Genomic DNA, 23,561 nt, shown 5'->3' with positions numbered 1-23,561 from the left:
AACTCATCCATTCACCTCTAGGCAGATGATCCAAAAGGCAACTTAGTTGTTGCCTAGGGCCTGGGGTTGTCCTAAGGCCCCATCTCACTCTGTGCCTACTCATTTTTTTTCTTCATTTTTAGAAAAGCGGGAAAAGCAAAGCGCTTATCAGCACACTATTGTTTTGAATAAATCTGAGATTTTGTGTGTGTGTGACCCATCTGTGGCTGTTGTATTTTGCTGTAATTGAATCCTCCTATTCCTGCTGGAGCCCTCATATCCTGGCGACACGTGCACAAACGTTGATGTTATTCCAGATCTCATCTTGCAAATACGGCCTAAACTTTTGACCTTGTTCTTGTGTCACATGGACTTCCTGGCAGGGACAACCAAATCTATAGATTGGAATTCCACAAATAATTGAAAGGGATATAATGGCTTCTCCTGCCCCTAAATGATTCCCTGTGCACTGCCTTCCCTGGCTGCGTCTGGTTCCACTTTCCAGCATAAACCTCCACAAGCTGAACGTTATTTTCTGACCGATACTGTCAGGGGTTTCTCTGCTTGTGCGAGCGCTCATGAGATTAGGGAAGGCTAATGTAACGACAGCACCTGTGTGCCCAGGTTTAGCTGAAGAGGGTACAAATCCCCCAAAATCAAGGGTCTCATTAGATCAGTTCAGGCCTTGGCCACATTAGGAGAGTAGCGAAGTAAGGGTTATCGATAAAGAAAAAAAAAAGGAAAATGTGTGTGTATTCAGTACAGTGTTTCCCTGAAAATAGGATCTCGCCCTGCTGTCTCTGACGGCAGAGTTCTGTGAGCCGGTCAGGAGCCGCTTCATTGGCTCTTGACTTTGTGGTTAACGTAAGCCAATGGGAGTTGCTTACATTGATCACACGGTCAGGAGCCAATAAAAGCAGCTCTTGACGGCTCACAGAGCTCTGCCATCATAGAGACGGCAGAGTCGGTGGCCTGAGCCGACAGGTGGACGGCGGTAGTGGCAGGTACTTGATGTGCGGCGATTCGGCCGTATTTGGCGGTTTCTGGTACTAGTGACCTCTGGTCCTTAAGGGTGCAGAGACCGCTGGTACTGAACTGGTTAAAATTGGCATCAACCTAAAATGAATATGTCATTGACCGTCTCTAGTGGTAACAAATCCAGGGCTTATGAAAATCCTCTTTTTATGAAACCTCCGACTCTGACTCCAGGTACCCAAATCATCTGACTCCTTCTCCTCCTCCGTTTATGAAACCACCGACTCCGACTCTGACTCCAGGTACCCAAAATTACTCCGACTCCTCAACTCCGACTCCACAGCCCTGAACTAATCACTTTGATGCTAAAATATTGTGCTGGTCCATTGTTCTGACTCAATTGGTTTTATGCTGGTTACAGGTGTGTGACTCAGACTACTGAAGCCAAATGCCAAACATGACAGCCAGGCAACTTTATTTTTTAATTGAGTAAAAATGCCAGCCTCCCATATTCCTTTACTTTCAGGAAATAATTAAAACAATTGTATAAAAATAATTACAAAGGTCTTAAAAGACCTGACATATCTATTGTCTGCAGAGAGGGTAGAGTTTTACTCTAACTCCTGGTGTATGTACAGTATAACTGCCTAAAAGACTATGTAGGCTTTCTGGAATGGGAAGTTTTTGAGTTAGGTTGTGAGCAGCAGGGGGCAGTGTCCCACCGCAGTGTTTCTTATACCTGGAATGCTTGGGGCAGGAGGTCAGAGCTAGTGATGTGACCTCTTGTCCTGTTCAGCCAGAGCCACTCTGCATTGTACACAAATACTGCTCCCCCCTGACTTCAGCAGCCTGTCGCCAGTCAGCTCCCAAATCAGTAAAATGTGCCACCGCCATCCTGATCTGATGTATCAAAGTCCAGGCAGCTGCTGTGTGATGACAGGACTGCCACACAGTCACCCCCTGACCAGGTCACGTACATTCCACTTTCTGTCTCTGCTTCTTGGCCTGGATAGCGGTTTTGTACCCGGACATGTACAGAATAAAGCTTCTCTCCACTTTCTGTCTCTGCATCTTAGCCTGGATAGCAGCGTTACACCCTGTCATTTACAGAATAAACCTCTCCACTTTCTGTCTCTGCTTCTCGGCCTGGATAGCAGCATTACACCCTGTCATGTACAGAATAAACCTTCTCTCCACTTTCTGTCTCTGCTTCTCGGGTTGGATAGCAGCGTTACACCCTGTTATGTACAGAATAAACCTTCTCTCCACTTTCTGTCTCTGCTTCTCGGCCTGGATAGCAGCGTTACACCCTGTCATTTACAGAATAAACCTCTCCACTTTCTGTCTCTGCTTCTCGGCCTGGATAGCAGCATTACACCCCGACATGTACAGAATATACCTTCTCTCCACTTTCTGTCTCTGCTTCTCGGGTTGGATAGCAGCGTTACACCCTGTTATGTACAGAATAAGCCTTCTCTCCACTTTCTGTCTCTGCTTCTCGGCCTGGATAGCAGCGTTACACCCTGTCATGTACAGAATAAACCTTCTCTCCACTTTCTGTCTCTGCTTCTCGGCCTGGATAGCAGCATTACACCCCGACATGTACAGAATATACCTTCTCTCCACTTTCTGTCTCTGCTTCTCGGCCTGGATAGCGGTTTTGTACCTGGACATGTACAGAATAAACCTTCTCTCCACTTTCTGTCTCTGCTTCTCGGCCTGGATAGCAGCGTTACACCCCGACATGTACAGAATATACCTTCTCTCCACTTTCTGTCTCTGCTTCTCGGCCTGGATAGCGGTTTTGTACCTGGACATGTACAGAATAAACCTTCTCTCCACTTTCTGTCTCTGCTTCTCGGCCTGGATAGCAGCGTTACACCCCGACATGTACAGAATAAACCTTCTCTCCACTTTCTGTCTCTGCTTCTCGGCCTGGATAGCAGCGTTACACCCTGTCATGTACAGAATAAACCTTCTCTCCACTTTCTGTCTCTGCTTCTCGGCCTGGATAGCAGCATTACACCCTGTCATGTACAGAATAAACCTTCTCTCCACTTTCTGTCTCTGCTTCTCGGCCTGGATAGCAGCGTTACACCCCGACATGTACAGAATAAACCTTCTCTCCACTTTCTGTCTCTGCTTCTCGGCCTGGATAGCAGCGTTACACCCTGTCATGTACAGAATAAACCTTCTCTCCACTTTCTGTCTCTGCTTCTCGGCCTGGATAGCAGCATTACACCCTGTCATGTACAGAATAAACCTTCTCTCCACTTTCTGTCTCTGCTTCTCGGCCTGGATAGCAGCATTACACCCTGTCATGTACAGAATAAACCTTCTCTCCACTTTCTGTCTCTGCTTCTCGGCCTGGATAGCAGCGTTACACCCCGACATGTACAGAATAAACATTCTCTCCACTTTCTGTCTCTGCTCTTTGGTCTGGATGGTGGCACTACACCCTGACACGTACCAATTAAATTTGTACCTGAGGTGACATGATGAGATAAACGTGTATGTGCAGCGCAAAACATATTAAGAACACGCTGTTTTCAGGCATGCAAGTAAGAGGTTCTGTCTTGTCCCTTGTTGGGAATATATATATGTTGGGAATATACTAAACCTCACTGATAAGCAAATTATATATCACCGCCCATGGGAGTGCCATTACTTGTGGACTTCTGTATAGCCAATTGGAACAATGAACCAGGCGGTTGGCGGTGATATTGCAGGTTGGATCGTATTACTATGGCCTCCGTAGTAGGAAATTGCCCGTCATGCGGCGAGGAGGCGTCTGCTGGATGTGTGCCAAGGGGGAGGATATAGCCTGCATAATGGGTAACAGCCGCATCCAGCTCCGTGCCCCTGATGAGTCACTGTGTGATGAAACCTGTTGGGTGGAGCTGGAAAGCGGAAGTGAATCCACATGTATCTGGTGCAGGGTGAGATGAAGTGGACAGAGCTGAGCGTACAACAGCTTTACAGTCCCAGAAAAGCTGCTCCAGTCCCCCGCTGGCAGCTTTCTGACCTCGGAGGTCAGGGCCGAATTGCATACATTTTTACACATTCCCGCTAGTGCAGGAACATTAACACATACATTTTTACGCGTTAGTGGTGCAACGCATACATTTTTGTTCCTGCACTAGCTGGAATGCGTAAAAATGTATGCAATGTGGCCCTGACCTCCGAGGTCAGAAAGCTGCCAGCGGGGGACTGGAGCAGCAGTGAGTGACTACGAGGGCACAGGATGGCTACATGGGGCTGTTAGAAGCCCCAGGTAAGTGAAACTCATTTTTTTTTTTTTGCTTGGACCTTCCCTTTAAAGTAATGGCTGGATACTACTATTTCTGAAGTTGTGAGGAGAACCCTGTGAAGTATTTAAAGGGAACCTTAACTGAGAGGGATATGGATGTTTCCCTTTAAACAATACCAGTTACTTATCAGTCCTGCTGATCTTTGTCTGCAGTAGTGGCCGAATCGCACACCTGAAACAAGCATGCAGCTAATCCAGTCTGACTTCAGTCAGAGCACCTGATCTACATGCTTGTTCAGGGGATGTGGCTAAAATTATTAGAGACACAGGATCGGCAGGAGAGTCAGGCAACTGGTATTATTTTAAAAGGAAAAATCCATATCCTTCTCAGTTTAGATTCCCTTTAAGGAGAGTATCAAGAAATTTCCAGGGAGGTGGCGACTCATAAACAGTGCCAAAGCGTCTACTGACCCAAGAGAGGGTGTTTGAGCACGGTGAGTGTTAAAGAGAATCTGTACTCTAAAATTCTTACAATAGAAAGCATACCATTCTATTCATTATGTTCTCCCTGGACCCTCTGAGCTGTTTCTGCCACTCCCTGCTGCAATCCTGGCTTGTAATTGAGAGTTTTAGGCAGTGTTTACAAACAAACTAACCAGCTTGTGATAGGCTCAGACTGTGACTCACACAGAGTGTGGAGTGGGTGTGTATAGCTTCTGCCAATGACAAGCAGTGCAGCACATTCCACACATTCCAGCCTCAGTGACAAAGCGGACAGCAGATAGAAGATTTGATCATATAACATAGATAACACAGCCACTGTGCAACTAGGAAAGGCTGCAGTAAGCCAGACCACATTAGAACAGGCATAGGAACTTATAGGATAGAAGAAATAAGGCTGAAAATTTTGTTGCAGAGTCTCTTTAAACAAAGGGCGTGGTGGAGGCTATCCCTGTCGTGAACAACCTTCCCGAAACCGTTATTTGTATCTCTAATGCAAGCTGGCCTATAGACTCTTATATGACATTCACTCATATATTGCACAGATAGGAGTGTGGACTTTTTATGCTGTCATAGTGTAGCGATTCCTCTTTTGGAGATTTGAGATTGTAATACAGAGGCAGCGAATTATCTATTAGCTTGAAGCATTGCGCGCATGTGTTTATACTATCTGAATGGAGTTTTTACGTTCTCCCCGTGTCTGCGTGGGTTTCCTCCGGGCACTCCGGTTTCCTAAAACATACAGATAAGTTAATTGGCTGCCCCCCAAATTGGCCCTTGACTACGATACATACACTACAGGATATAGACATAGGACTATGGTAGGGATTAGATTGTGAGTCCCTCTAAGGTGGCCATACATGGTACAATTTTTCAATTAGATAATTTAGTTCGATTATTCTGTTAGATCGAATATAAAGATTTTTCCAGCATGTCCGATCATTTTTCCCGCAAAAACGGGATAATCGTTCGAATTTCCTGATCGAAAATAAAAATATTTTCAACTTTCATTCAATCAGATCATTTAGATAGAATAAACTGGAAAATCGAACATTTTTGTTGTACCGTGTATGGCCACCATAAGGAACAGTTAAGTGACAACACAATATACTCTGTAGAGCGATGCGGAAGATGTCAGCGCTATAAAAAATACTTAACAATTATTTTGTTAGTTTTGTTGTAATTATGTGTTTAAAGTGTGGGACTTGACAGGAAATTTTGACAGAAGTTTTGGCCAATAGAATCCGTATACTGTAATAAGAAGATGCTGAGGAAGCTTCACTTTCCCCGCGTGCCCTCAGCAGTGATCAGGCCCGGTTGGCAACATTGGTGTTAGCGGATAGTGCTGGCCTGCTGTATGGCATGGGATTTCTGTCATGAATTGGATGACGTTCCCTTGAACCTGACTCCCCAGCCTGTGTACCAGCCATTGCTGAAACCTCAGAAGCTACTGAATTCCCAGTGACAGTAATTGTTTCCTCTGCTGGTGTTTTGGGAATCTGATCATCAAAGGCTGATGTGACAGAGAGGAATTCCTTTGCTGGAACTTGGAGAGTGATTCACAGTCAGGGGGACGCCTTCTGTCACTGTGTGGGGAGTTTAGGATGGACTGCCACTAAATGTAAAAGAGAAGTCCTCCCTTCGTTTTCTCCCGCCTTTTAAAGACCTGGTCCATTTTTTTTCTTTTCCTGGAGGACTCGGCTGGTAAAACGGCTAATTTATGAAGGCAGCTGCGCCAAAGCCTCTTGCAAAATGAGCAACCAATCAGAATCTTTGTTTCTCTCAACAACTGAAACCTGATTGGTGGCTCTGGGTAACTGTTCCAATCTCATTTTTCCTTGTACCGATCTTGATATTTCAGTTGAAGATGGTCAGAAAGATCAATCCAAAACACCGGTTATTTGATAGTTTTTGGGGCGAGGCTTGGTTGACAGTGGCTGTGTGCCCTGGGTCACTAACATTGCCCATCAACTTTACAATTTTTCCTTCACATTTGATATTTTTATGATCAGATTGTATAGAAAACTGAAAACTGTGCTGTGTGTGGTACAAATCGATGTAAAACAATTCTTTGGTCGATTGGAAAAGGAAAAACTATTGATCCGAAAGTTGGATTTTATGATCAAATCAGAATGTAAAACCTTCTTAAATCAATCCTTTAATGGGAACAGTCAATTATTGCCTTCCGATTAGTTTTGATCATTCAAATCGTGTCGAAAGATTGAATCTAAAGGACATTTTTTTACCGTTAATTGGTACCTTTAAGCAGAAGAGTCTGTGTGATCCAGCAAAATCTGGTCTGGATTATTTTTTAAAAAATGTGTTTTTTAGATGGAAATTTTGCACTCCTCACCTGTCTATAGCAAGGATTGCTGAGCGGTGAGAGACTATGAAACTGCAACAGTCTACATGCACCTGTTCTGAGATCTTCTTGTAGTAAATTCTGGTATACATGGATTATACATTATTTTCTATTATTATCCTGAAATTCTGATTCTCAAATAGCTGCATATCCTTTTTTTTTTTCTGCCCGAAACCAGTTTCTGCCATTGGCCCAACACCAGGGTAAGCAGCATTTTCCAATGTCAGCAATGTAAGCACAATTTCTGTCACAGTTCGGGGCTGAGTTCAATACAGAACCCTTTCTAGCCTGCAGGCTAGTGACACGTTCTGTTGCTATGGAGATGGGGAGAGGGACATCAGCACTGTGCACAATAAAGCAGCATCTAGAGGGCAAAATAAGGAGCAGAACAATAGCATCTGTCTATGCTCAGATGAGATGATCTGGCAGGTTGCTAAGGCATCAGAGCTACTCTGCATACGTTAGATTCTCAGCATACTCGACTGTCTTCCTTGGTCGGGAATCCTCTATCTACAATGCTTTGTTCCTCTCATTGCAGATTATCTTTAACCCTTTAGCAGCCAATTTATTTAGAGGCTTGCAAGTGCTCCAGGCCAATTCATTTTAGCACATTTTTTTTCTTATTTGTTACATTTCCTTGCTACTAAATAGTACTGCTGTATTGTGTATTTTCTGCTAGTACAGAGAGATTAAAGCATTCCTAGATATTTACAGCACAACGAATCTGCCGACTGAGGTAAAAAGCAGTACACTTATCTCAAACAAGATAACTCTATTGAAGCTGCTAATGGGTTAAAATATGTACCTAAGTATCCAGTTTTCCTTTGTACAACCCTCACCGATAGTTGACCTATGTTCTACTTTTCTGTGGTTATTTGCAAATGAGCATTTAAAAAATGAAGCGCAAAAGGTTCCAACCCTGCCCCTTTTTTGTGCCTTTTGCAGTATTAAGCCTGGTACACACATCCCATTTTTTTTTTATTTTACCACACCTATGTATTATGAGAGTTTACCTACACAATCTGTTCAGTGTGTTGGCCCTCATACTACTTGGAGGTGGTAGAATTTGGACAATCAAAATTGGATGTGCGTACCACACTTAAAGTGGATCCGAGATAAACTATTACTCATTGCGTAATTGTGTTCCTTTAATATAGTTTATAGGGCATTCCTCAAGCCTAATACTATTTTTGTTTTGTTTTAGTACTCTTAATTCCCTATAAACTAAACAAGCCTCAACCACAGCTTCTCCAGAGAGCTTTGGCACTCAGTCCCAGGTAGCAAGGGCTTATGGGAGCTCAGTCTGGGCAGGAGGAAGGGGAGGTGTTACTAGCCATTGATTTCAGAGGCAGAGGGGAGGAGGGAGGGGGAGAGGGGACTGAATTTACATACTGGCAAGCTGATGGCATCTCTAGCCCTCAGGTCTGTGACAATGTGACAAACAGAACATGGCTGCCCTCATTGTATCACAGCAATAAATAATCATAAACTTTTAAAGCTGTTTACAGCTAGATTTGCTGTGTAAACTATCTAAACTTTAGATAAGACATTGTTATAGTTACTTTTTCATCTCGGATCTGCTTTAACCCTCCTGGTGGTCTATTAAAAACCGCCAGGGGGCAGCGCTGCCGTTTTTTTTTTTTTAAATCATGTAGCGAGCCTAGGGCTCGCTACATGATAGCCGCTGCTCAGCGGCATCCCCCCAGCCCCTCCGATCGCCTCAGGCGATAGGCGATCAGGAAATCCCGTTCAAAGAACGGGATTTCCTGGAGGGCTTCCCCCGTCGCCATGACGGACGTCGTGACGTCTAAGGGAGACCCGATCCACCCCTTAGCGCTGCCTGTCGCCGATAGGCTAGGCAGCGCAGGGGTCTAGGGGGGGCTCTGCGGCGGCGCGGATAGCGGCGAGTCGGCGCGGGGCAGCGGCGATCGGTGTGCTGACGCAGCTAGCAAAGTGCTAGCTGCGTGTTCAGCAAAAAAAGAATTACGCAGAGCGGCCCAGCAGGGCCTGTGAAATTAATACAATTTTTTTACAATATTCACTTATAAATTATTTAGTCAGAGTTTGCACATTGTAAAATGTTTCGCAGCCCTGATTTACATTCTAAAATGTATCACTCGTGGGGACATATTTAGTTCTGCCAGGTGTGCTGTACGGAATGTTTGTTACTGAGAGTTCTATGTACAGATATTGCTTACTTGGCAGTTGGAAAAAAATCTGTTTTTTTCCCCCCACAATTTTTTCCCACAATGCAATGAGGTTCACAGACGGCAAACTGCCAGGACCATGGTCATGACATCACACTGTGGGAGGGGTTTCACCACAATATCAGCCACATAGACTCCCCTGATCTATTCGAGTGAAAGTAAAGAATTCTCATGGGAAAGCGGGTATCAGTTACTGATAATGATAATGTTAATGAGGTTTAATCCTGTGTTAACGTACAGAATCATGTGACCAGAGGCTATAGTGCTGCTGAGCACTGTGATAAACCTGCTATATTTTCCTGCTGTGGATGTTGCGATTCACCTCTGAACAGAACAGGACTGTGTATTCCTGAGTTTAGCCCGGCCGCCATGTTTCTTGTACAGCATCAGCAGTTCCTTGATTGACATATCTAGTTTCCTGAGCTTCTACAACTGGAAATGGGTCTCCGCAGCGCAGTTCCAGGCTTTGTGCTGAACAGTGAGGCTGCTGTGTCGCCAGGCTGTCCTGCCTCCTAGCAGGCCCCGGCCCAGCTAACAATGAGCACATTCAGGCCTCACTCATGTTTCCAGTTATTAAGAAAACAGTCACTTGTGTCTGCCTGTGACTTTAATCTTCAGGAGGCTGAGTTTCACATGGGATGCCTCGTAGCCCCTCTCCCAATCCTTCACACGTTCAGTCGCTGGGGGAGAACGCAGACAAATGAATCCAAACACCAGTGCTGCTGGGCTGTTCCCTGCCCTGGATACTGTTTGCATGAATCCTGCCCGCACAGTATCACCCCAGAGCACGTGGAGAGGGGGCAGGCTATGGTTGTGAATACTCTGGAATGTGACTCTTTTACAGAGGAACTGTAACCAAGCATTGAACGTCATCCCAATCAGTAGCTGATACCCCCTTTCCCATGAGAAATGTTTACCTTTTCTCAAATATATCATCAGGGGGTCTGTATGGCTGATATTGTAGTGAAACCCCTCCCACAGTGTGATGTCAGGACCATGGTCTTGACAGTTTCCTGTCTGTGAACCTCATTGTGTTGTGGGAAATAACGACTTTTTCCTACTGCCAAGCAAGCAGCATCTCCCTCTGTGCACAGAACTCTCAGTAACCGAACATTCTGTACAGATCACCTGACAGAACTAAAGATGTCACCATCAGTGGTCAATTTCAGAATGTAAATCTGGGAGAGGAAAGATTTCACCACTGGCAAACACTCACTAAATTATCTATAAATTAATATTGTAAAGAATAAAATAATAAAAAAAGCAATTGTATTTATTGTTTTCTCTACAGTTCCTCTTTAAAGAGTAACTGTCAGGCATAAAATCCAAAATAATTTCTTTATTTTTAACTTTTAAACAATTAATAAGGATGCTAATCAGGCAATCCAAAAATTAAATCACTATTACTTTTCTTGTTGATAAATGATCATTCACCAGTTTTCCCGACTCTTATTTGGTACACACAAAATTTGGTACACAAAAAGGAAGTTGCAGGGCATGCTGGGTTGTCCATTTTTTCTTCTGTACTTCACCTTCAGCCATAACTAATGCAGCCTGATTGGCTGGAACCTCTTTCCCTCCTGTTTTCTCCTCCCACGCCTCTGTTCCTTTCTGATTGGCCAATATTTCTTATGCTGATACAATGCACTTTCTATAGTGGAGGGCAGGCAATGCATACACAATCAGGCAGAGGAGACTAAGGCCCGGTTCACATTAGCGGTGGCCGTCCGGAATCGCCGTGCCGGAGCCGGACCGCTTTCAGAACGGACGGAACGGACGCACGGCATGGCAATGAAAGCCTATGCGTCCGTTCACATGCGTCCGTTCTGCCGGATCCGGGCCGGATCCGGACTCCGGCGTCCGTTCCAACATGCGCTATTTTTTGGTCCGGCTCCTCCGGCAGCCGTATCCGGAGCGGAGCCGGACTGCACCATCCGGCCAATACAAAGCAATGAGAGCCGGAGAGCGCACAACACACTGGCTACAAAAACCGGACGTTCTACCCCACTTCCTATGCATTTTGGATGGGGACCACATGGGCCCAGCGAAGAGTGGGGCAGCAGCGATTTCATGCTGGAGCTCTTTTTGCCAGCAACATGTCTGATATGTCTGAAGGAGGCGAACAACAGAGAGAATTCCCAGGTTTACGAGTAAAAAATGCCTGGATCCATGGTCCCAACTGCAGTCTCTGTATCCACGGATGGTCTCCACACGTCCACCTGTCTCCAACAATGACCCCAGACCCTTCTGCTGACCTCCCAGACCCCAGGTAATTAAAAGGATGTTATCTCCTTAAGAAACCGGATCCGGACCGCAACCGTGTTCACACCGCACGGAAACCGGATGCAAACGGACCGGATCCGGATAGGAACCGTACGGATCAGGTCCGGTCCGGATACGGTGCGGTCCGGACATCCGGTGCGGTTTTTACTAAACCGCAAGTGTGAACGGGGCCTAAGGGATGAAATCACATCAGAATTGGCTTCAAAATAGCCATACTTAAAATAGGAAATGCTAAGAAGGATTTTCTCTTTTTTTTTACTGTAGAAAAATCACTAGAATCGAAACATGGACAGTGCAATACATATGTTATGTAAAAAGAGCAAGTATGTGGTTTACTGATCTGGCCAGACACATCACTAATTATGATTCTCCCTCAGCTCTGTCATTTAATAAAAGTCCATTTGGAGTCATAGCAATGTTTGGTTTCCTGGGTTCGGAGTCAGAAGACTCGCCAATCGTAGTACAGTGGGTGCCGGCTCTCTCTAGGTGTCTATCCTATCAGTTTACAGAGTAGGGACACCAAGAGCCAAATATAGTGTAGTCTGACCAGAGGGGCCTGGCTCTTCTACTGACCACACTTGCTATTTCTCCATTGTTATTACCTGATGAAGCAGGATCATACCTGCAAAACGCATTGCATTGTCCCCTGGAGTATGTAAATAAACTTGTTCTATTTGACAAACACATTGGTCATTTTTGCGTCTGCTTTGAGGAGGGAAGTCTACCACTGCCTCCTCATGTTTTAAACTTTTTGGATACTTTCATACGTTTGGCGTCTCTTTACCCATACTATGCTATTTTATCCGTGTATTCTAAAAGGAGTTTTTCCTATAGCTGGTGACACGGGTTCCAACCTTGCTCAGATCTTTCCAAAACTATGAAATGAAAAGCTTTGGGACGGAGTTTCACTTTAATTACAGACATTTTATTTAGCTGTCTGATTCTGCGAATAGTTCTCAAACTCTTGTAGCATGTAAACTTTCAAAATGATCTTCCCCTCTGTTCCAGAATGCAGTTTAGACTACACTAATGTGGCATTACAATAAATAAACATTCATTTGCCCACAGAGCATAGCGTCTATAATTTCTTCCAAAAGCGTAAAATCCAACTACAACTAGAGGCTAAGTAGGTTATCTCCCTGCTGTGTTTATTTCCCTACGTAAATCGGAGGGGTTTTATTCCCAGCGTTAGAAACCTGTAACTGAACTCACAAGCAGACCACTAAGTGCACAGGTGAACGCTTTACCTGCCAAACGTGTAATTCCCTCCAGCCAGTCCTGTGCTTCAGATAGCTCATCCATACAGCAAAGCCAGCATAACAGTACTGTGCAATGCGCTAGAGCCGGCTGGCAATCGGCGCAACCATACGGCCACATTTCCACTAAAAGGCGTGGGAATCGCAAGTCAGTTTTCGGATGTGAAATTTGCATGCTATTGCGAAATAACATGCATATATGTGAATTCTAAAAGGAAAATGCTCAAATGTTTGCATGATCTTTACAAAGAAGGAAGCCCTAGTGTCATTATTGATTGCGTGTGCGGAAATCACATCACACGCAATTTTCATGCATGCGGCATCTGAAAAATATCAACATAAATTCGCACCTAGTGGAAACAGGCCCTTACTGTTTCAATGTGAATGCAGGGAAGTTTTTTTATTACTTGATTCTAAGGAACGTAGGCCTTAAAGTGAATGGGAACCGCATTTTAAAAAAGATGAAACAAATACTTACCTAAGGAGAGGGAAGGCTCTGGGTTGTATAGAGCCTTCCGTCTCCTCTCTCAGTGCTCTCTATCCTGTGCTGGCTCCCCCCGTTTTCAATCCCCCACCGAAAGGGTATTTGGTAGTCTTCGGGAACTGTGTCCTCCCGAAGATGTGCGGCTCCATACTGTGCAGGCGTGAGCGTGCAAGAGAGCGTGTTTGCGCAGGCGCAGTACGGGGCCGCCCTTCTTCAGGAGCACTTGGGCTCCCTGAAGACTTCTGAAGCATCTCTCGGCTGGGTAAAGCAGTATTTGACTAATTTAGTCAAATACTGCTATTGGGCGAGCCAGCACTGGAACGAGGGGACCAGGAGAGGAGCGTTAAGGCTCTATAGGACCCAGAGCCTTCCCTCTTCTTGGGTAAGTATCTGTCTCATTTTTGAAATGCAGTTCCCATTCACTTTAAGGTTAGACATGGTGGGGTGGTTGGTGTTTAGGTTAGGCACCAGAGGGGTTGAGGTTAGGCACCACCAGGGGGTTTTATGATTAGGTGTAGGTAGAGGGGGTGTTCTGTGTGAGAGTAGGGTTAGGTTAGGTCATAGCTAAGTAGTAGAATGTGTAATTTTACCAATATTCTACTAAAGGCTATCTCCAGTGCCCTTTTTATCGCGTTTTTACACGTATGCCCAATTACCCCCACTGCAATCTACCCCACCACCTGTGAAGTGCCCAACTGGCATACATTTGCTAGCCTGCCAGAGGGGGGCAGATGACAATAAATACACAAAGAGCTGTATCATGTTTCCAGGCTTTTTATAAAGCTAAAATAAAACATTCGGGAGTCGGGGTGGTGTCGGACATTTTGTACTTCTGATTACCGTTTCTGTGTTATATTCTTGCCAGACCTAAATCCCTTCCCATTGTGTATCTTTTGGCTCTCTTCAGACTTGCCCTAATAAAACCGTAACTCTGACTCGTGCTTCAATGAACCATGGTTAAGCTTCGTAACCAGCATTGATTGTCGGCGCCCTGATTGTAAGGGAAACACCACGCGGCTCTGAAAATTAGAAACAACATTAGAATTAACTAAACGATGCAAGTATTATCTGTGGATTTCAGTTCCTTTATTTTTTTGTAACTTCTCTTCCTCTTTTCTGAAGTATTACGCTGGGTGACCGCGGCGGAGCATCTCTATCAGAGCGCGGTCTGTTACCAATTCTCCCTCGATCAGGAGGATTATCTTATTTCAAGGCTGGTTGTCATGGGTAGTTAGGAAGGAATAACACAAGCCGGAGTGCCTTTCAGAGACCTCTGCTTCCAATCAGTGGAGGTTTCCCGGTTTGGAGTTTGTTTTTGCTGTAGAAATTAATGGCCGTGTACCGTTAATAAGCTGGCTGCGCGATCTTAAGCTAAAGCCATAGGCTCTTGGCAGAGTCTCTGACTGGTGTGCGCAGCAGTGCTCTGTGGGTAATCGGCTCATTTATTCCGTTACATGAAAAAAGAACGGTCTCTCTTGGCCGTGACAGCCAATCAAATACTTATTTTCATTCTTCCATAGTGCATGGCGTTGATTGGGAGCTTGAGCTTTAGTGAGCTGCAGTTGTGACACCCCCAAAAATATAAAAAACTAGTTTATTCTGCCATTTGCACGAGGCATCTCATGATTTCCCACAGTGCTCTGGGGTGGAAGATGGCATGTAAGGCTTCATGACATCATAGCCAGGCTTCACTGTGAAGGTGGGGTTACATGCCATTAAATAGATGTGCTACGACCTGAACCCGAAGTCTGGCTACTTGGGGTTCAGGACGGTCAAAACTAAAAGTGGCCGTCTCACTGTGGCCAATGTCTGAAATGAATTGATTCCTGGTGGCTCTGTTCTTCACTTATGGCTCTCTTGGGGGGGGGGGGATGACACACACGCTATGCAGCCATAGTCATAGGTCGCGGCATGGAAGCAGGGATTCGTGACGTTCGTTCCTGCAGAGTGGGCACTGGCAGAAGCAATGTCTGCAGCGTTCCCGCTCTGCTTCCCTGCCGCACCAAATGACTCTGGAAGCATGCGTGTGTCCCCGGCTGCCAGCAGTCAATAGGATGGGTGCAAGGGGAGGAGCCAGAGCCGTAAAGGAAGAGCAGAGCCACTAGGAATTGATTGATTTTGCACAAGTTAGACGGCCACTTCTAGTATTGACCGGCCAGAACCCGAAGTGGCCAGACTTTGGGTTCTGGCTGTAACATATATAAGAAACCCGGATAATAAGGGTTAAAAATTAGGATCCTGAATAATTGATTACGTTCTACTAGGCCTCTTTAGGCGATCTAACGTTTTTAACATGCATACCTGGAGATAGGTGTTTTATTATATTTTGCATAGAAAATACTAATGCAGCAGGAAAGTGTAGTGTTTAAGTCCCTTTCCAGGTCACTGGAAATTTGCATGTCGGAAATATTTTCTGCTCATTGATGAGCTCATTCCCAAACTATAAGCATGGGTATTGAGCTGTTCAGGAACAGTGTTGAGCTTGAATATGCATCAGTCATTTTTGCGTGGAAAATGCTATCTTCCAATTCGAAAAAATATTTGCAAAAATGCATTGCATTTACGTGATATGGTCAATGAAAAGGAATGTAAGAAAGTAACACAAAAATAAAAATTTTTGTTTAGAAAAATAAGGACCATATTGGAAAAGTGCTTGCTAATTCAAAAATGAACTTAAAGGGGAACTTCAGCCTAAACAAACATACTGTTATTAGTTATGTTTATTAAAATACATAGGTAATATCTTTTACCCACCATTTTTAAAAGCACAGATAAATGTTTGTGATTTCATGGAGGCAGCCATCTTTTTGGTTGAAAGGAGGTGACAGGGAGCATGAGACACATTTCCAACTGCCCTGTGTCCTAATCACCCCTCCCAGCTGCGCCCGCTAGGCTTCAAATCTCAAATACAAAAATTTAAAAACAAATTTGCGCTAAAACAGCAGAAGGAGAACATCAACATCACAAATCCCATCATGCTTTGCACAGCATCAGGGGAAAAATGCCCGGGCAGTTTTCTTCTGTGCAGCTAAAAATGAGGCTTGGGTAAGAAAAACAAAGTTCTGATGCTGTGAAACTGTTAAAGAAACACCAAGCCTTTTCAGTGCTGCTGAGTTGATTTTTAATCTGGAGGTTCACTTTAAAGTCACTAATTTCCTCTAACTCTGTATTAGGACTCTCATGATGCTATACTACTGGCCCAGGAACCTCATCACTATTAACCAATCAGACAACCCCCTGAGTATGCCTGCGAACATATTTTCACAATTGTGCTGCTTCTGCAAAAATAGGCGAACGTTTGCAATATTTTCTCAGAATTTTCAAAATTATTTTTAAATTAGATTTTTGCTCAAAAATCGAATTTTCCATTATTTTTGCTAATGTTTTTGGGAAAAGCGTATTGCCATATTCGCTCATCCCTGTCCAGGAGTTCTTCATGTCATTGTGCGATAAGCTCGCCTTTGAGAAACTTTCTTTTTAGAGAAAATATTTGTGATTCCGGAATATCCCAAAATTTCCTACACAGATGCAACGAATGTCAATTAAATTTCGATTTAGTGGGATGTAATGTGTAATCTCTCCCTCCCTCCCTCGCTGTACAAGCTGCACTTCACCTGTTATAGAGAAACAAAGGCTGGCCTGATGTACTGCTGTCCCCCTCTATTCCTTCTCCTGAAAAGGTTTCATTTACTGTAATCCGGCCAGTGCTGCTGTCAGCTCACAAGGTGGTTTTGAAGGCTCTAAGCAGGTCACTGAATGGGACGTGTATTATGGTTTATCTGTGTGGTCAGCAGTTAAAGGCTGACCTTAAGCCGTGGCTTCTCTCTGACTCCCAGAGCCTTATCTTCTGATGACTCGCGCGTTTCATTCTCTCCCACCGATCTCCAGAAATTAGGAAGTGCCTCTGTGAATAGCGGAACAGGAGGTGAATCGCCTGCTGCCACAAATACAAATCTGTCCCTTTTTGTGTTTTTATATTTATTTTGTTTGTTTTCGGGTTTCCTTGGTGGCATAGTAATACCATAAGAGGAGCTGTCAGCCATACTATCTCAGGAAAAAAACAAACAAACATATAAGTAGATAAATACTTGCTCTACTTACATAACACATGTATTGCACTGTCCATGTTATGATTCCTGTGAATCTTATAAAGGAAAAGTAGAGAGTCCTATTCTATAACGTAAAGAGTGTTGGAGGCTGGCACTTTCAAAAATAGAAAAAGCTCTTTATTGAAGCATAAAATCAGTGGTAACACAGCCGTGTTACCACTGATTTTATGCTTCAATAAAGAGCTTTTTCTATTTTTGGAAGTGCCAGCCTCCAACACTCTTTACTGCATGGATTGGATCTGATGGTGTGAGGATCCTTTGAGGCTTGGGCACCCTTTATCCCTGTGTCTAGCGAGTGCCACTCTTTTTATCAGTGTTTCTTCGAGAATCCTATTCTAGACAGTTTCCATATTTATTGTGGCTATTTTGAAGCCAGCCCTGATGTAATATCCGCCCTTAGTCTCCTCTGGCTGATTTGCCCGCCCTTCACTATAGAAAGTGCATTGTTTCATCCTAAGAAATTTTGGCCAATCAGAGAGGAACAGAGGTGTGGGAGGGGAAAACAGGAGGGAAAGAGGCTTCAGCCAATCAGGCTGCATTAGTTAAGTCTGAGGGGAAGTAGAGAAGCAAAAAAAAGACAACCCAGCATGCCCTGCAACTTCTCTTTTGTGTACCAAATTTTCTGTGTACCAAATAAGAGTCATGTAAACTGGGGAATGATAATTTATCAACAAGAAAAGTAATAGTGATTTTAACTTTTGGATTGCCTGATTAGCATCCTTATTACTTGTTTACCAGATAAAAATAAAGAATTGATTTTTTATTTTATGCCCAACAGTTACTCTTTAAAGAAAACCTGCCATGAGAGCAAATTGGAAGCCACCATTTATACCCTCCTCCTGAAATGTTCTGTTTTCTGAGCTGTGGGGCTGATCCTGAGAGTGCTAACCACTGTGACACCTTGCTGCCCAGCACAGCTTTGTAATGTTCAACACAGTGGTGTAGTAGATGGCACTTATGCTTTGTAGAGCTGGGTCCCTGGTTTGTATCACAGCCAGGGCACTATCTGCAAGGAGTTTGTATGTTCTCCCTGTGTCTGCGTGGGTTTCCTTCGATTTCTTGGGTTTCCCCCACATCCCATAAACATTGGCCAAGTTTATTGGCTTCCCTGTAAATTGGTCCTAAACTACAGTGAACATGTAACTATGGTAATAATAATAATACTAACATTTGTTGGACTCAAAGCGCTCAAGAGCTGCAGCCACTAAGGGCGCACTCAAGGGGCTACCCTTCAATGTCTTGCCCAAGGACTTCTTACTGAATAGGTTCTGACACTTGCCAGGATTTGAACCCTGGTCCCCCATGTCAGAGTCAGAGCCCTTAGCCAGTACACTATTCAGCCATTACTAATTGTGAGGGTCATTAAGGGACAGTCAGTGACATGACAGTCAGTGACTCTGTAAAGCGCAGCGGAAGATGTCAGTGCTGTATAAATACAAAATAAGAATAATCCTCTGACGATAATATTTTTCACTCACATGGAAGAGATGTGCAGATCAGTGAGTGAAGCAGTTCTAGCCAGAGAATCGGTGTCAATGCCAATTAACTAGTACTTTCTGATTGAGATCTGCTTCCATGTTTCTCTTACTATTGGTTTACTATAAAGTATATTTGCAAACATGCATCATATTAGCCCACTAAAGAGCAACAGCAATTCTATATTGGACCTCCTTCCCCTTCCAATCCTTGTCCAAAGCTGAAAGGCAATCTGAGTGAGATGCAGCTTTGGACAAGGCTTATTTACTTGAGGAAGTGGCTTCAGGCCACAAAACTTATTGTTTTTGTCCTTATCAATACAATTAGGATAAGTAGTTTTTTTGTCGCATTAAAATTTCTGTTCATATGTGAATTTTCGCATGCTCTGGAAACCTGCATGTGAACATTTGCACACTAATGGAAATATTAATGCAGACGATTGGAAATGTTTAACGTTTTCTACCAAAAAGCAGAAGAGAAGGGGAAATTGTGACCTGGCAGCAAGGGAAAATTAAATGCATTTTTTGTCATGATTTTGTGTTTGAAACTTTTATTATACTGAAGAGATGTACACTAGACCCTTTTGCTTGACACATTTTGGTAAGTTACAGGCCATGGAGGTTAAGCAGTTTTTAGTTCATTTTTTTATACTTTTATTGGGCACCTCAAGTAACTAGCTATATGTATAAGTGACCACACCTGAGCCTGAGGTGGGCTCAAAAAATGAAAAAAAAAAAAGTAGGCTACCTGATCCGCGGGACTGAGCAGATCGGATAGCCGCAAAAACCGCCACTCCCTGCCGCTCCTGTGTGCCACAATGGCCCACTTTCATGACCTCTGGGTCACGACGCTGCACTGAGAGACTGTGTCTCTCATAGCGTGCAGGGAGGCGGGGAAGCAGCAGGGGGTGCAGCCAGGGAGAGATCAACCCTGCAGGAACGCCCCTGGCAGGCTTTTCAAACAGGGAATTCCTCTCCCCTGTGTTTACCTCTGAGTTAGCGACAAATCTTTGCTAAGCTCAGGGGGCTATAGCGCGGCAGTTCCCACACAGTTCCCATTCATTGATCTAAGTCCCTGTATGAAAGACCGAAGCCGTCAACGAGACGGCTCCGTCTTTCACAAATCCCCTTCTGTCCCATCCAAGCGTTACTCCTGCTTTGCATAATAATACTAAGCATGCAGAAGCGAGCTGCAAGGACATCTTGTGGCCAAATAGTAAAATTACATCTGGAAATGAAAATTTCCAGATAATTACTTTTTTTTTACTTTTAAAATTAGTCCCTTAACTCCCACAATCCCCAATAGCTACATTTTTTTCTGTTAAAAAAAAAAACTACAAAAAGAAAATACATAAAAATTACCTTAGGGACTGAACTTTTTTTAATATGTATGTAGTAAGGTATATTACTGTTATCTTTTTAAATTATGGGCTTGTAATAAGTGATGGACGCAAAACTGAAAAAATGCACCTTTATTTACAAATAAAGTACCATTAAGCATAGTATGACTATACTCTGACCTCGAAGTGTGTGCTTGGAAAAACAGCCTGTCCAAATAAAATATTGGCGGCATACATTGTGATAGGGACATACCGTATATACTCGCAAGCAAGCCGACCCGCATATAAGCCGACCCCCCCCCCCCCCCCCTCACACATTTTTACCCGAAAAAACAGGAAAAAATGATTGACCCTCATGTAAGCTGGGGGTAGGAAATGCTGGCCGCGTGACCCCCCCCAGTGTGTCCCAGTATAGCTAGTATAGTGCCCAGTATGGGTAGGTAGTGCCTCAGTATAGCTAGTATAGTGCTCAGTATAGCTAGTATAGTGCCCAGTATAGGTAGGTAGTGCCCAGTATAGCTAGTAAAGTGCCCAGTATAGCTAGTAAAGTGCCCAGTATAGCTAGTAAAATGCCCCAGTATAGCTAGTAAAATGCCCCAGTATAGCTAGTATAGTGCCCAGTATAGCCAGTATAGTGCTCAGTATAGCCAGTATAGTGCTCAGTATAGCTAGTATAGTGCTCAGTATAGCTAGTAAAGTGCCCAGTATAGCTAGTAAAATGCCCCAGTATAGCTAATATAGTGCTCAGTATAGCCAGTATAGTGCTCAGTATAGCCAGTATAGTGCTCAGTATAGCCAGTATAGTGCTCAGTATAGCCAGTATAGTGCTCAGCATAGCTAGTATAGTGCTCAGTATAGCTAGTATAGTGCCCAGTATAGCTAGTATAGTGCTCAGTATAGGTAGTATAGTGCCCAGTATAGCTAGCATAGTGCCCCAGTATAGGTAGCATAGTGCTCAGTATAGGTAGTATAGTGCCCAGTATAGCTAGCATAGTGCCCGTGTAGGTAGTATAGTGCCCAGTATAGCTAGCATAGTGCCCCAGTATAGCCAGCATAGTTGCCCCAGTATAGCTAGTACAGTGCCCCAGTATAGGTAGATAGTGCCCCAGTATAGCCAGCATAGTGCCCCAGTATAGGTAGATAGTGCCCCAGCATAGGTAGATAGTGCTCAGGGTAGGTAGGTAGGTAGTTCCCCCCCCCCCCCCCTCCCCGGCCGCCGCCACCGCCGCTGCTGCTATTACCTTACCGGCGGCCTCTAATATTCCCATCTCCGTCTCTCCGTGCAGGCATGTAGATAGTTCGCAGCAGCTCGCCCTACGGCGGCTGCTGTGTGATGACGGAGGAAGCGTAGAGAGCGGCTTCCTGTAGCGGCGATATGCATCGCCGTTACTATGGGAACCGCTCTCTACGCTTCCTCCGTCATCACACAGCTGCCGCCGTAGGGCGAGCTGCTGCGTACTATCTACATGCCTGCACGGAGAGACGGAGATGGGAATATTAGAGGCTGCCGGTAAGGTAATAGCGGCGGCCGGGGGGACATGACTCGCAAGCAAGCCTACCCCCCAACTTTTGGCCCACTTTTGGGGGGTCAAAAATTCGGCTTGCTTGCGAGTATATACGGTAATTTAAACGTTGTAATAACTGGGACAAATGGGCAACTAAAATACGTGGGTTTTAATTACGGTAGTGTTTATTATTTTAAAACTATAATGCCCGAAAACTGAGAAATAATGAATTTATTCCATTTTTTTTTCTTAATCTTCCTGTTAAAATGGATTTAGAATAAAAGAATTCTTAGCAAAATGTACCACCCAAAAGAAAGCCTAAATGGTGCTGGAAAAAACAAGATATAGATAATTTCAGTGTGATAAGTAGTGATAAAGTTATTAGAGAATGAATGGGAGGTGAAAATTGCTTGGATGCATAAGGTGAAAGAACACTGAAGGCTGAAGTGGTTAAAGACCAAGTGGGGGCGGTACTTCCCCACTGGCGATCACTGGTTGCTTGCGATCACTCCAGCGGGTGCTGGAGAGATACATAAAGAGCGCAGACTGGCCGCGACTGGAGGAAGGTGAAGGACCCGGTACTGGAGCCGCGGGCAGCGGAGGACGGCGGCGTGGGAAGCGATCCTTGTGCATGAGGCTGGAGGAAGCCCCAGGTATGTATAAAACCATGAGTATTTATTCATCTCTGGCACACTTTAAAGCTGAAAAATTAGCATTTTAATTCTCCGCCATTGTATCTGTTTATCACCAAACATCAGTTATTTGCTTAAAGTGAACCCGAGGTGAAAATAAACTGATGAGATAAACTGTTATATTTATCTTCTTTCTCCTAAAAAATGACTTTAAGTACCCCATGGTTTTCTTTTATATTTAAATATTTACAAAGCAGGTTGAATGTTTTAGGCCTGGTTCACATCTGTGTTTTTTTGCAGAACCAGCCGTACGGATCCGGCCATCTGGATCTGGGAAAACGGTCCGTTTTTACAGCCAGCGTGCTGTAAAGCGTCCGTTTTCCATAGGATCGTATTGCGCTGCAAGTCCTTCTGTTTCCGTTCCCATTCCATTTTCTGTTCCGTTCCAATTTACGGGAAATTAGGGCCTGCAGCATTTTTTTGTCCGTTCAGCAGAACAGACCACGAAAGCGTACGGCTGGTTCCGTTGACAAAAGCAAATGTGAACCAAGCCTTACGGCCTATTAAGTGTCCCAGAGTTAGAAAAAGGTCCAATAGTTGATGTATTTTATCTCTCCCTGCCCTCAGAAGTTGTATTCTGCCAGGAAAACTTTTATGGCTATAATTTGTTTATCAGTGATGTTTACTATATTCCTGACAAGCTACTGACAGAAGCTGTCACTTCCATGCCTATAAATTAACTCTTTCACGCAGCAAAGTAAAACAGACTGGTTATTTATTTCCTTTGTACTGTACTTCCATACACGTTTATCTCATCATGTCACATATCGCCTCGGGTACACTTTTTAAATATGCTTTCACATTGTCTGATTGGCGACGAGAACCCAGAGCCAATGTCCTGTTTCTACATTCTCTCCTTCCATAGCCACATGACTGACAGTCTGTGTTTCTCCTCCTGGCAGGAGCGCAGATTATCGATCTGATGATGCTGGTCATAGACGTGACAAAGGGAATGCAGACACAGTCCGCTGAGTGCCTGGTCATCGGCCAGATTGCCTGCAACAGGATGGTGGTGGTCTTGAATAAAACTGACTTATTACCAGAAAACAAGAGGAAGGCCGCTATCGATAGAATGACCAAGAAGATGCAGAAGACCCTGGAGAATACAAAGTGAGTGAGCGACCTCGCGGGGGGGGGGGGGGG

The 23,561-nt window shown here is 44.3% G+C and overlaps 1 protein-coding gene across 1 annotated transcript in view; it reads left to right on the top strand.

The window, feature by feature from the left end:
• The window catches only part of EEFSEC (eukaryotic elongation factor, selenocysteine-tRNA specific), a 244,383-nt gene that overhangs the window by 39,992 nt on the left and 180,830 nt on the right, over positions 1–23,561 (top strand). Inside the window, exon 2 of the mRNA XM_068252731.1 lies at positions 23,321–23,528. Within this exon, the coding sequence (XP_068108832.1) occupies positions 23,321–23,528 (208 nt within the window). The remainder of the gene's footprint in view (positions 1–23,320; positions 23,529–23,561) is intronic.

Source organism: Hyperolius riggenbachi, chromosome 9, assembly GCF_040937935.1.
Source record: "Hyperolius riggenbachi isolate aHypRig1 chromosome 9, aHypRig1.pri, whole genome shotgun sequence".
In the NCBI taxonomy this organism is placed as follows: Eukaryota; Metazoa; Chordata; class Amphibia; order Anura; family Hyperoliidae; genus Hyperolius; species Hyperolius riggenbachi.
This window is presented reverse-complemented; position numbering and strand designations above follow the sequence as displayed.